Here is a 13,171-nt window from a genome sequence, read left to right as displayed (position 1 = left end):
TTTCTCTGCACACTTGCCCAGGCAAGCCTTCGCAACCGTAATTTTTTTCACAGTCCCCTCCATGCTCGCAGCACGTTGTCCCAAATGGAAAGACGCACACACCCATCCAGGCAGACAGTCATCACTATTCACGGACTAACACCAATAAACCTGTGGACAAAAACAGGGCAGTCTTCGAAGATGCAAGCAGACCCCCCCAAACCCAAGTGCTGGGGTGCTGCTGCCACCCCTCTTCCTCGCGCCAGCTGTCAAGGGCTGGTGCAGGGAAAAGTGCCTCAGCGGGCACCCCCCCAGGCTCTCGCCCTGGCCTCCAGCAGGTGGAGCAGGGGGAGAAGAGAATAGGTGCCTCCTTCTTCCCTCCACCCCCACCTGCTACAGCGGTGGCAGGAAGGGACAAGGTGGTTGTTTTCCGCAAGGCCCGGAAAACGACCAGCCCCTCATGCGCCACTGCCGCTGTAGCAATGATGGGGGGAGGGCAAGAGGCGCTGCCTTCTTCCCTTCTTCTTGCTGAGGGAACTGGTGTCCGGGGGGCCAACCCAGCAACTTCTTGCCGAGCTTTGAGCCCCAACAGGATGCTCACGCCATTCCTACACACACACAGGGATAGAGGAAGAGAGGGACGGTGGGCGGGGAATCGGCGGAAAAGGCAAGAGTTACTGCCCCTCCAATGGGAGCCGCCTTCTTTAAAAGCAGGAAAAGAGCACAGAGCTACAGTGTGAACCATGCTTGCCCATTCGATGAAGTACTGGAACAGGGAAACAGGGTGAGTGTGAATAATCACGTTTTAATGCGATTGCATTTAACGCAACAGTCCACCGACTTCATTGTGATAGCGGACACAATGTAGATCGGCCCCCCTGTCAGCATTCAGTGTCAATGACCTGTTCCCCTCTGCAACGTCTAGCTGACCTCACCAGCCCTTCCGGTCCCACTGCGGTTCCAGAGCAGGCTTTTCTGCTCCTGCTCCACTTCCTTAGCTGCTTCTGGGCCAGGGAGAGACGCAGCAGAACAAGGAGAGGGCACAGGGCAAACTTGGGGTCACAGGGACTTGACATGGGGCTCCCATTGTCAGTGGCAGCACAGCGTTCTTTGCCATGGGTACCTCAGGCCTCAGATCCCCACATGGTCCTGACTAGCCCCAGCCCAGCCCCTGGCCGGCCCAGCCTGTGTGATCCAGGCCGTCAAGGCACTCTTGTGTCCCAAGGCGCCTCGAGGGCAAATGGCTTCAGAGGATGCCAGCCAGCCAGCCAAGCCATACGATGAAAGCAGAAGGTTCTTTGGCCAGCCCCAGGGCCACTCACCAGCTTTTGCATCCCGCAGTTTTGTTATTGGGTCACACTAACATCTTGATTCTGGAAGCTGATCTGAGCACTGAGGTGTGTTCAAAAAGGTTCTAGTGGCACTTGGATACCCCCCCCCCCGTTTCCCTAAAATGTTACAGAAATCCATAATAGAGGTGCATGTGTGGCAGGGCGGTACCCTTTTTCTGACCCCAGTGGGCACGGTCAAAGCATCTGTCGAGGGGGACCCGGTCCTCCTGCTTTATACTTTCCCCTCCGAATGCCCCCTCACCCTCGTGTCACCTTGGCAAAGTCAGGTGTGGGACGGTGTGTATTCCAGGGTCTCTGCTACACTCGCATTCAGAGGACAGTGTGCACTGCTGGCCAGCCTGCCCAAAGGCACCTTGGGCTTCCGTCAGGCTCCAGCACAGCAGGTGACCATCTCCCCCGCTCTTTTCCAGGTGAGGGAGGAGTGCCGCCTCCTCGTTGCCCCCCCCGTGCCCCCACGGGGGGGCCACGCCCTGGCCACCTCCAGCCCGCCCGTGCCGGTGCGCTTCCCCCAGCTCCAGGCAGCCACGCCACCCAGCAGCAGCCTCTCGTACTACTCATCCGGACGTCACGACGCGTGAGTGATGGACCTGGCTCACTTTGAAGGGGGTGGGGTGGAAAGCAACAGCCTTCTCCCAGAGGGCAATTAGTTGGTGAGGAGGAGAAGAGGAATTCTGTACATGCTCAAAGGCACTCCCTTCCTCATTCTTACTCCACGTATTCTGAGTCACAGTTCTAGCCCAAGTGCAGCCTTGATTTATAGGCTTGAGGTGGGCTGCTGTCCCAGAGCCTTAAAGTAGCATCTTCGCCCTGGGTTGGCTGCCTGGGTCAGACAGGCACTTACTGCTGGGGCCACGGAGATCCTGGTGCAGCCGGTTTAGCAAGATGGGTCTGTGATGCAGGATGGCAAGCAGCCGGCATCCGCGCGTGAGTCTAGATCTGCAGTTGGCCTTTGTCCAAGCCCCCCTGGGGGCGCTAGGGAGGTGCAGACTTGGCTGCAGTCCCACACCTGTTTAGATGGAACAAAGGTCCACTACTCCCAGCGCTCCCCAGCCAGCAGTGCTGTTTTCTGGGCCTGAGCGTGCCTAGGATTGCACCTTTCGCGTGTTGAAAACTTTCAATTTCTGGAACTTGTGATGTCACCAAGGGGATGTTTGTTTTTGGGGTGCACAAATCTGGTTCCAGGAACTGGCAGCTGCATTGCTGCAGAGACCAGGTTGTGGATTGTCTCCTCCTGTCTCGATCCGACAAAAATCACACACACCCCTGCTTATTTATGTATGGCAGAATTACTGAGATCTTTAATCCTTGCAGCTAGTGCTGCAGTGCAAGTAGCTCTCTTCCTTTAAGGCTCCCAGGCATGGCTGCTTGCTGGTTCTTTCACTTCCAATTGTAATTCCTGATTTCCAGGAAAACTGGTGGAAAAGCATGATTAAAGATACAGTCATCAAGCCCATAGAAGAGCAAGTCTTGTTCTGGAAGAACAGCATGTCTTCTGCCTGAGGGACACCTCCTCAGCAACCGTTTGGATGACCCGGGGGCCGCTGTATGCTTGAACTTTCAAAAAGCTTTTGACAGGGGTGCAGGGTGGAGTGTTTTGACCCTCTGTGCTGCTCGTTGTGTGCTGCCTCCAACTTTCCAGGGGCGGGGGCAGTGCATTGACTCCAGGGCGTGTCCACAGACCGTCTCCCCTTGGCATTTGCCCAATTCAGCGGCCCCTCGTAGCTTCCTAGGCAGCTTAATCTGGAGGGCCCCAAATGGAAATGGGTGCAGCAGACAGGAAGCTTTGCCTAGGGCCAGACCAGCAATCCAGTGGGCCGGCAGCCCTCTGGCCCCTCCCTCCCGATGCCAGAGGTGGCTCTGTCCGCTCCTTTCCCTGGGGGCAGGTCACCTCTGGAGCCAGAGGGTGATCCCAGAGCCTCAGTCCAGCTGAGCTACCGCCTGGCCATTGGGACATCCTGCTCCACTTTGAAAGGGCCTGGGTGTTCTCCTCTGGCATGAGGCTCTCTATGGGGAGGGCACCCCGGGAAAGGAAGCCGTGGTGTCTGATCCTAGAACAGCTATGGCTGGAAAACAGCCTTGCAGCCCCCTCCAAAGGGGGTTTGCCCTACGCATTTCACGGGAATTGTGGGGACTTGCCGCATCATGGCGAGACTCCCCTGTTTAAGGACAAAGGGTGTTGAGACCTGCCCTCGGGCTCCTGGCTGCCTCTGACCTCCAAGGCGAGTGGGGAGTGGCGGGCCTTCCAGCTTTCCGTGCTGTTCTGGGGCAAGGAGGACCACGGAGGGGCAGTGGCCACTTATAGCTCAATCAGGCTGAGGAAGGGAGGGCCGTGCTCTGCAGTGGTGGCATTCGGCCTCTGCGTGGCTGGCGCCCACGTGTGCGCGTGTCTTTGCAGCCAGGGTGCTGGGCTTGCCCACTGTGTTCCAAGGACCCGCCCCCGCTTGTGGGCCGGGGTCCCCAGGTTCGCTGGCTCTGACTCCCGGCCTCTTCTGCTCTCCCCCTCCAGGTCCAGGCCCCGGAGCGGCAGCTGCTCCCCATCTCCTGACTCCTACTCCCTCTACTGCTATCCCTGCACGTGGGCTGACTGCAAAGTCGGGGAGCCCTCCAGCCGCCAGCTGGCCAGCCCCCAGGCGCCGCCTCAACCCCTGCCTCTGCAAGGGGCCTCGTGGTCGGACCCGTGGGCATGCAGCGCCCTCAGCCCGAGCATGGCAGTGGGGAGGTCCACCCCACTGCTGGGGGGCGGCGAGGCCGGCGCGCCCAAGAGCCACGCCAGCTGCCCCCGCCCAAAGCCGCCCCCTCCCCAGAAGCGCTTTGCCCCCTTCGGCGCCCTCAACCCCTTTTCCAGCCCAGCCTGCTCGTCCAGCCCAGCTTCCTCGGGCTCGGCGGGGTGGCTGGAGCCCCTCGAGTGGCAGGAGCCGGCAGCCTCGTCCCCGGAGACCACCGTCGACCACTCCGAGGGCGCGTCCTCCCCGGAGGGGGAGCCGCGCTGCAGCCCGGCCCCTCCGCCCCGCTCCGCGAGGGCCTTCGAGCCGGCCGAGGGCATCCTCCTCCGGACAGCGGTGGCCCCGCTGCCTCCCGCCCTCGTTCACGGCGCCGAAGGGGGCGTCGCCCGCCTCTACCTGGCCCAGGGGGTCATCGAGGTGCCCCCCGCCCGGCTCAACGGGGACGGCTCGCCCTGGCAGCCCCCCGCAGACTTGTCCGCGCTGTCGCTCGAGGAGGTGTCCCGCTGCCTGCGCTTCATCGGCCTCTCCGAGGACGTGGTCAGCTGCTTCGCCCGCGAGCGCATCGACGGCAGCATCCTGGTGCAACTCACCGAGGAGATCTTGTCGGAGGACTTCCGCCTCACCAAGCTCCAGGTCAAGAAGACCATGCAGTTCATCAAGGGCTGGCGGCCCAAGATCTAGGCGGGAGGCGCCGTCCGGAGGGCGCGAGGCCGGGAGCGCCGGGGCGCGAGGCGGCGGGGGAGGCGGCGGCCGCGTGGGGCGGGGCAGCAGGGAGCAGGCGTCGCCTCCGCCGATGTTCGGGGCGAGAGGCGGGCGGGCGCTGTGGGGGCCTTTTGGCCGTGGCCAGTGGGCCGCTGGCTACCTTTGGGCAAGCGGGACTGCTGCGGGGCGGAGCTTGCGGCCGGCTGGCCCCTCACCTCGACGCTTGCAGGGGTGGGTGGCGGGGAAGCAAGGCGGCCCCCCAGGCGCGCGACGCGCTCTTCCGCCGGCCGGGCGCGCCAGGGCCAGCGCAGCCGCCTGCGGGCGGATCCCCGTCTGTGCGGCGCGGGGCCGCGCCTCTCGCGCCCCTCTCCTCCGCGCCGCTCGCCTTTCAAGCGGGGTAGGAGAGTCCCAGCCCCGCCACTGCTGCGGGGCCGCCCATTTGAGCCGAGCCTTGACAAGGCGCGGGGAGGGAGCGGCGGCGGCCCGCCAGAGCAGCGCCCGCTCCGCCTGCGCCCGGGGCCCCTCGCCAGGGCTGCGGGAGGGCGAGGGGCAGTGCCAGGCAGGGTCGCTGTTCCAGCACAAAGGTGCTTGGACCCCTCCCAGCACCTCTGCCCTGGGAACCCTGAGCCGCGACCCTGGGGCCCCTCGCAGTACCTCCGGGCCGCTCTGTACTCCCAGCGCTGCCGCACGGGGGCGAGGACCGCGTTGAAATGACTGCTATGCTATGGGGAAAAACTCCCTGCCTGCAGAAAGGCAGCACGGCAAAAAGAGCGGTGTGGGGTGACTCTGATGTGTCAATTTTCTGTGCGTGCAGACCTAAAGGAGGTGAACCCCCACGTGCCATTTGATGGGGGTGCAGTCCAGCAAAAGCTGAACTAATTGCTGCAGCGCACCGGCGGCTTCACCCTGCCCGGCCAGGCAGGCCGGGAGCGCAAGAAGCGAGTGCCGCGCTCTCGGCTGCAGGCACCATCACCCTGGGCGCCATCAAATGCTTGCTCATCCCCCTCATGTGCCCGTGGGGAGATTCCCTGGCCTCAACTGGCTGTTCCAAGGCATTTGCCCCTGCCACAGGCAGCTGGAGCAGGGCCTTTCTGGCAGCAGTGACCCGTAACTGCACTTTAGCACAACCTGTAGACAGTTGGTGGTTTTCTCTGCACTCCCACCCTGTCCGTCTCTAAGCAGTTCACTACCGCCGCCCTGGCCAGGGTGGTTTCGCTGCGCTGCTACAGCCTGCTGCTTTTCTTGCCCGCAGCACGCCACTTCCGCCGTCGCAGCCTGTGTCGCCTAAGGGCACGACGGACTGCCTTAATTTCTTCTTTTAGCACAGGATGGGGATGCCCAGTTCATGCCTAGCGGACTGCAAAATATTTGCCAGCTGTTTCTACTTTAATCACTGCCATAGTCAAATAAACCAGTTTTATTTAAAAACCGGAACGTGCTTGTGTGGAAGGTGAGCGGCGGCTCTGGAGCGCCAGCAGCAGCCGCATTCGCAAGGCGCTGGCAGGACGAGCAGCCCTGCAGCGGGATCAGGCCAAAGGCCTCTCTGGCCTCATGCCCGCTTCCCACAGGAGTTGGCCAGATGCCCCTGGGAAGCCCACCAGCGGGACAGGAGGCGGGCAAGAGCCCATGCCTGCCACCACTCCGAGCAACAGGCAGCAGGAAGCGTGCTGCCTCCGCCCTCAGTGGCAGCGTGTAGCCGCGAAGGGCTTCCTCCGCCGTGCGTTTGCCAAGTGCCCCTTTGGAGCCATCCAAGGTAGCAGCCGTCACAGCTTGCTGTAGCAAATCCCATAGCTGAACTTTGCACTGTGTGACGGGACCGCTTCCTTTGAGCTGCCCTGAAGCTCCACTGGATGCCTGTGGGGCCAGTCTTACGAGAGAGGAAGTGACTGTCCGCTTGCCTTCCTTGAACTCTGGGAGGAGCAGGCTATGCAGGGTTTCTAACCCTGATGGCTGTGTACTACCTCCAGAATCAGAAGCGGCATGCCTCTATATGCCAGTTGCTGGGGCACACCAGGGGCGGGGTGCGCTTGCACACGCGTCCTGCCTGTTTCCGGTGGGCCCTTGGTCTGACCCAGCATGGCTATTCCTATGAAGCACACCTCCCATGTTAATGCCCATTCCCCAGTTTGGAGAGAGAGTTTCTGAATAGTTTCTTTTTGTTTTTAGCACCCTGAATAATTTGATGTCATTTCCTGTTCATTTCATTTAGTAGTGTGCGATACCACCCGATGGCCAACGCTCTCTGGCAGATTACAGTGATGGTCACCCACAAATGTGGCCACCTCACTGTTCATCCCTGACTCCAGGCGATATCTGAGCTAGTTCAAAAGCCCTCATCGCTGTACAGATCCTAGCAGGACCCATGTCTGACATCCTTGTAGCACAAGACAAGGAGGGGCCATGGTGGAGCAACTACTGTCTGCAGAGGAGTCCACATTCAATTCCTGGCATCTCCAATTAGAGGAACTGGGGAGCAGGTGATGGCAAGACTTCTGCCCAAGATCCAGGAGAGCTGCTGTCAGAGGTCACAATGCTGGGCTCAGGACGGAGGGATCCGGGTCGCAGGGCAGCGCCGTACATCCAACTATATTAGCCCCACACAACCTGTCCTCTTGTCTTGGCCAAGCCATTTACTGTATGTGTGAAGGACATCCAAATGCTGCAGTCCCAGCCTTTTCAGCCATGCCTCTGGCTTTTGAGACGACAGCAAGCATTGCCACACACTTTCAGGAATATCTTCCACAAAGGTCAGGGTAGAAACTTTTAGAATAGCGGATTCACAACAAGCCGAGTTCTGCACCTCGCATAGACTCCCAAGCTGTCTGGGGTCAGGTAGGAGCACTCAGCCCATGGAAAAAACCTTCACAACCCTGCAGTTCATTGCTCCAGAAGTAGAGCCCATCTCTGTGAGCCCTTAGCAGAGTAGCTGCTCCACCTATGTCCAGCCAAACACTACAGGGGAAGGCAAAAGCCTTTTAAGCCCTTGCTCCATATTCAGGGGGAAGCTGCCTTTGACACGGTCACACCTTGCTCTCCAGGGACAAGCAGGTCAGTGAGCAGACAGAAGTAATCACACAGCACATTCACAGGCAGGGCAGAAAAAGACAGTGGGAGAGGATGATAATAAATTCAAGGTGGGGAAAAGCTCCGGCATGGCTGACGCCCCAAATTCTACACGGGTGGAACGTTGTTGGCTGAGTGAGGATCCGTTGCATTCCTCCTTTAGGGTCCCCTTCTTGTTGCTGTTATGGGTTTTAAGTCGGAAAGGGGTGGCTGCAGGAGTGAGGGAGGAAAGGGAGTCATCCCAACATGAGAAAGTGACAACAGAGGCTCCAGCCAGATTGTGCACATAACCCCCCACTCCTTATACTGAATTCCCAACCTAGCAGGCATGTGCATTATGTCCCTCCCACCCCCCTGCACCCAAGATCTGTTGGCGGCTTCCTCTACAGCTTTAAGACAGCCACCAAAGAAAGTACCCTGGGTTGTTCATCCATTTCTGAAGTCCCTCAGATGTTCCACTGCAAGAGGAACCCGGAAAATCCCCTTTGAGCGTCACTTCAGGCAAAATTTCAGTGGCAACTCTAGCCCCGAATAAATGACAAGAGAGACGATCTACAGAACGAGACATTGGAATTTACTGTTGGGGAGTCGCTCTGTGTTTGTTAGGGCTGCAGGTCTGTCCAGGGGGCAGAAACAGCAGTGTTCTCCCTAGTGCTGCTGCTGGCACTGGGATGGCAAGAAAACCCCAATCACTTTGCCTGATCATGGGAAGCCAACATTCAGCCTCAGGAGGGCAGGGAGTGGTAGTGCCTGAGCGGCTAAGGCACTTAAAGGGTTAAGACCCGTGGCCCCCAGGTAACGGGCAAGGCCATCACTTGCAGGGCTCCCCTCTTCTCCAGGCCAGTGGACAGCACTTTGGACAAATTCACTTATGGAATTTCCTGCTGGAGTCCTTGGCGTGGTCAAGTAGCAGCTGGCATGGCGTGAACTGGCTCCCATAGACATCCTCATACTTCCTCATGCGCTCTACCAGCCGCTGAGCCCCATAGTAGTCGGCATAGCGGAAGGGACCTGCCACAACATCGGGGAAGGGAAGGAGAGCGGAGAGGGAAAAAGAAAGGCTTCCTAAGCAAGGGTGTACCAATGCCACAAACATCTTGGAGACTTCTGCCCTGAACTGCCAACAGATGTGGGTCAAATGACCACAAACTTTGTACACATGATCCCACTTTGGTAGAGGCAGGAATCTGGGAGGAGGAGGAGGAGGAGAGGTGGGTGATGAGTGGGAATGGTACTCTAGAGAATGGGCAAGGAGCATCTCTCCCCTTGGTTGCTGGTGCCACCATTCAGCTGTAGCATCTGCCTCTGCTGGGAATTTTTTCCTCCCAGAACACACGGGGTCAGGGCATTTCTAGAAGAGCTGCTGCTAGGATGACTGCCTGGGCATCTACTTTGAACACTCCATGGCCCTGGGTGGGGGCTCAGAAACACCACTGCCTTTGGGAGCAGGCATATGGTGCCATCAGGCAACCCTGCTGCTAATTTCACACTAGCAACTAAGAAACTGCAACCCCGTAGCCACCGCCACCACCTCGAAGGATGCTCGTGATTTTTGTTTTTATTTTTTTAAACTGTTGCCAGCCCCTCTGACGCCCTGTCTGGCTATTGAGCGAGATACACCATTAAGCGATGAATGGAAAACTGAATGGAGCCACTTACCTCCCAAGCACGGCGGGAAGCCCAGGCCAAATACGGCCCCGATGTCTCCCTCCACGGGGTTGCTGAGGATGCCCTCTTGCAGGGTCAGGACAGCCTCATTCACAAACCGGGACACCAAGCGCATCTGGACATCTTCCTCTGCAGAGCTGGAAACAGGCAGGGCAGCTGTCCAGTAGCCATCCCACACATAGCTGCTGGGACACGGGCTCCTGCCCTCCCCTGGGGGAACCGGGAGGAGACGCTCCTTGGGCTGCACAAGGTGGGCTTTGGCTCAGTCCCCAGCATGTCCAGTGAAATGGACCTCAGGGACAGGTGACGGCAGGAGAGGCCTCCTTTCTGCCAGAATTGTGTTGGAATAGAAGGGCAGGCAGAAGATAGATTCACTGGCAGATCTCTGGGTGACTTGCAGTGGATCACCCACAACAAAAAGGCTCTTCCCCTTCCCCATTTAGTCAACTGAAATGAAGGAAGCTTGGAGGAAAACCAAGAGTGGACTTTTGTGTGAGAGGGCCATGAGCTCAGTTCCCGTACTGAAGTCAAACTCTGAGGCTGAGCACATGCTCGGAGCACCCTGTGCCTTGATTCTAAGCGCATTTCTCCCTACTCCCCAACACGGCCCATCGCCTGTGCCTGGCTCTGGCAGGTGGGCCTTGGGGGCTCCAGTGAAAAACAAAGATCCCATCATGCTGCAGTCTGCCAACCAGTCCTGGGCTACACAGACAAATGGACTTGGCATTATATCTCCCTGCTTTGCATGCAGAAGTTCTCAGGTTCAAACCCTGCCATCTCCAGCGAAAGGAGTTCAGGTAGCAGGTGATGGGAAGGGCCCCATCTCTCAACACCTGAGCGGTGGAGAGCAGCTGCTAGTCAGAGCAGACAGAACTGGACTAGATGGACCAGTGCCCTGGCTCTGTGTAAGGCAGCGGCATGGGGACCTCCATCTCGCCCAAGAAGCACTTCCTTTTTCACTTGACTTACACTTCTGGCTTGGCCCCCACTTTGAACCGCTCCAGGATTTCATCCATGCCAGTGTTAACACTCCGGTTCTTCAGCCCTTCCTGGTAGATGTAGAAGCCCTTCCCAGCTTTTCGGCCTGCCAAAGAAAGGACAGGGTGTGATACAGAAGGGTGAGTGAAAAGGACAAAAAGTGCCAGGGAGGACAAGTACAGAGAGGCTTGGACAGAGATCCTAAGAGATGAAATATTGTGTGCGGGGGTATTGTTCAGTCACAACAATGCACAAAAGCCTTGGCAACACTGCTCTGACATTCACAAGCAGCAGCTGCAAGATGAACAGACACTCTCCTCCACACAATTAATCTATGGAACTCTTTGCCACATGTCACAATGGCCACTAGCATTACAGGATTTTTAAAAAACAACTCAGGAGAGGTGTATTAGCGGCTAGCAGGCATGACTGCCCAAACCTAGGAGATGCTGGGTGAGGACTAACAAGAGACCGATCTCTCCTACCTGCTGCGCATCTACCTGCTGATCAGGCAATGCTGCCAGACTTCACCCCGCACAGAGATCGGAGGCTCCCTGGGAGCAAGGAGCAACATCCCTGAGTACAGTTTGTGGTGGGAGTCATAAGAAGTTTCCCTTCTGCTAGGCCAAGCTGATCAATCCCCGAGTCCTGTTGGACCAACACCGCTTCTGAACTTATCCTCAGGTCCGTCTTGGCAGTGGCGCTGGTTGCACACAGCAGAGACTGGGAAAGCCCATCCTTGAGGGGCACCAGCCTGCCAGTATCTTCTCTGGCTGCGGAAGAGAGGCCTCTCCTGACCAGGAATGGCCTCAACATCCGCAGGATTGACCAGGGACCTCTGCAAGCAGCTGAGGCAACACTAGGCCACCACTTTGCCACAAGGTTTGGTTGCCACGGAGGACGGCAGTGGCTCAGAGGCAGACAAGGCTATCCCCAAGAAGCCCGATCCACCAGGCAGTTCTGCTGCACAAGCCTTTCAAAATGAGCAAGAGCTGTGCAAGAGCCTGGGGAGCCTGCCATCCTCGCGGCTCTGCTCTCGGCCCATATGCCTGGGGGCCCGGAAGCATCACCCTTAAATCATCAGTCCGTCAGGGACTGGCTGCCTGGATCCCCCCTCCCCCCTCCGCCTTCACCACTTTAAAAAGCACCTGGATGCGCTTCTCTTCTCCTGTTGATTTCAGACTTCGGACTATTACATTCTCCCCCGCACATTCCCCCACCTCCCTGCCACTTTCTCTTACCATTTCTGCTTTTAAAAAGTGGTTTAAAGATGGTTGTCCTATATTTTATTGTATCATTTTTATGTAAGCCATCCCAAGTGCCATTTGCCAGGGATCTTATATCAACGTAGTTGCCCATGTCGCTTTAACAGCCGCAACAGCATTGCAAGTAGGTCAGGTCTCCGGGGGTGTAAAATGCACACCACTCCCCAGACCCAGTAACCCCCCGCCCCGCCCCATTGCAGATGCCGTCGTAACAGCACAACAGAGAATAACAAGTGACTGGGAACCTGTTTAATTGGCAGAATCAAGGAGTGAACCCAGAGGTCAGGACCAGTTCTGATACCTGGAGGAAGTACGGTCTGATCCAGTCACTGCTTCCTGGCAGCAATACAGGCCAGTGCAGCAGCTGGGAGATTGCTCCCAGGAAGCAGCACTGAGAATGGTGGATGCACCAGGTGGAGACAAGCCACTTTCGCAGAGTTGTCCAGGGGCACCTCCATTCTGCACGCAAAACGGCTCCAGAGGCAGCCCAGACCCCTCCGGAGAGCCAGCCCTGGGCAAAAGCAGTGTCTACCCTGGCATGTTTCATATTTATACCCTGCTTTCCAGCCAAAACTGGCTCACAAAGCAGGTCACACTTAAAATCCACACACAAAGTACAATATAATTAGGGAGAAGCTGCTGGGGGGCATCTCTTCTGGTCCTGGTAGGAGCTGGTGACACAAGCCAAATCCCAGGCTCTTTCTGCCAGGAGGGAGGGGGCAGACGGAGCTGCTGCTGGACTCAGGGCCAGGACAAGGGCCAATGGGCCAGCCCACAGAAGCAGTCCCCCCCACAGATCGGCACTCGGTGACAGAAGCCCCGGGCCCCCAGCCCTGACACCACAGGCACTTACCCAGAAAGCCCTTGTCCACCATGGCTTTCATCAGCTCCACGTTCCCACCTTTAAACCGCTCCCCAAAAGCTTTGCCAAGATCCTCAGCAACGTGCGTGGCAACATCGACACCCACTTCATCGATCAGGGTGGCAGCCCCAACGGGGAAGCCGAAACCCGTGGAAAGGGAGTCCACTTTCTTGGGATTGAAGCCTTCCTGCATGGGACGGAGTTGGATAGGGGAGGATGGAAAGGGAGAAACCAGTGGCCACACTAGAACTGTTTCCTACCTAGGGTCACCTTCAAGTACTTATGCCCTTGCACAGGAGATCTTGTGCATATCACGGTGTGTGTGTGTGCTATGAAGCGGAAGGGGAGGCTGAGGAGGGGCAGCCAGAAGCTGGGAGGTGGAGAGTTGTTTTGAGAGAGCACCTGAAGTTTCAGTATGACTCGGACTATCACAGGGAGGCAGTAAAGCATCCTACGGTGGGAAGCGTGTCACGGAGACAGATCCATTTAGCGCAGGTTCCTCTAATCGAATGGGGGTGGGGATTGCCAGGAGGAACCTGGCCCATCCTGTGTGTGTCGAGGAGCCAGGCACGTGCTGGC

At 58.0% G+C, this 13,171-nt stretch overlaps 2 protein-coding genes across 4 annotated transcripts in view; one reads left to right on the top strand and one right to left on the bottom strand.

The window, feature by feature from the left end:
* Nucleotides 1–4,816, top strand: part of GAREM2 (GRB2 associated regulator of MAPK1 subtype 2) — a 32,859-nt gene extending 28,043 nt beyond the window's left edge. Inside the window, exons 5-7 of one of the 2 annotated variants that reach the window (XM_084829546.1) lie at nt 1,742–1,905; nt 3,838–4,314; nt 4,351–4,816. In XM_084829546.1, the coding sequence (XP_084685672.1) occupies nt 1,742–1,905; nt 3,838–4,314; nt 4,351–4,735 (1,026 nt within the window). In that variant the 3' untranslated portion in view covers nt 4,736–4,816. Of the gene's footprint in view, nt 1–1,741; nt 1,906–3,837 lie in introns of both variants that reach the window. The other variant, XM_084829545.1, reaches the window with a different exon arrangement.
* Nucleotides 4,817–6,126: 1,310 nt separating this feature from the next.
* HADHA (hydroxyacyl-CoA dehydrogenase trifunctional multienzyme complex subunit alpha) overlaps nt 6,127–13,171 on the bottom strand; it is a 43,541-nt gene continuing 36,496 nt past the window's right edge. For both annotated transcript variants that reach the window (XM_084829547.1, XM_084829548.1), the window contains exons 17-20: nt 12,584–12,779; nt 10,457–10,571; nt 9,479–9,624; nt 6,127–8,830 (exon numbers count right to left, since the gene is read on the bottom strand). In XM_084829547.1, coding sequence (XP_084685673.1) covers nt 8,685–8,830; nt 9,479–9,624; nt 10,457–10,571; nt 12,584–12,779 — 603 coding nt within the window. In that variant the 3' untranslated portion in view covers nt 6,127–8,684. The remainder of the gene's footprint in view (nt 8,831–9,478; nt 9,625–10,456; nt 10,572–12,583; nt 12,780–13,171) is intronic.

The sequence above is a fragment of the Heloderma suspectum genome, chromosome 1, assembly GCF_057233095.1.
Source record: "Heloderma suspectum isolate Gila_16-S chromosome 1, 16-S_ref, whole genome shotgun sequence".
Lineage (NCBI taxonomy): Eukaryota > Metazoa > Chordata > Lepidosauria > Squamata > Helodermatidae > Heloderma > Heloderma suspectum.
This window is presented reverse-complemented; position numbering and strand designations above follow the sequence as displayed.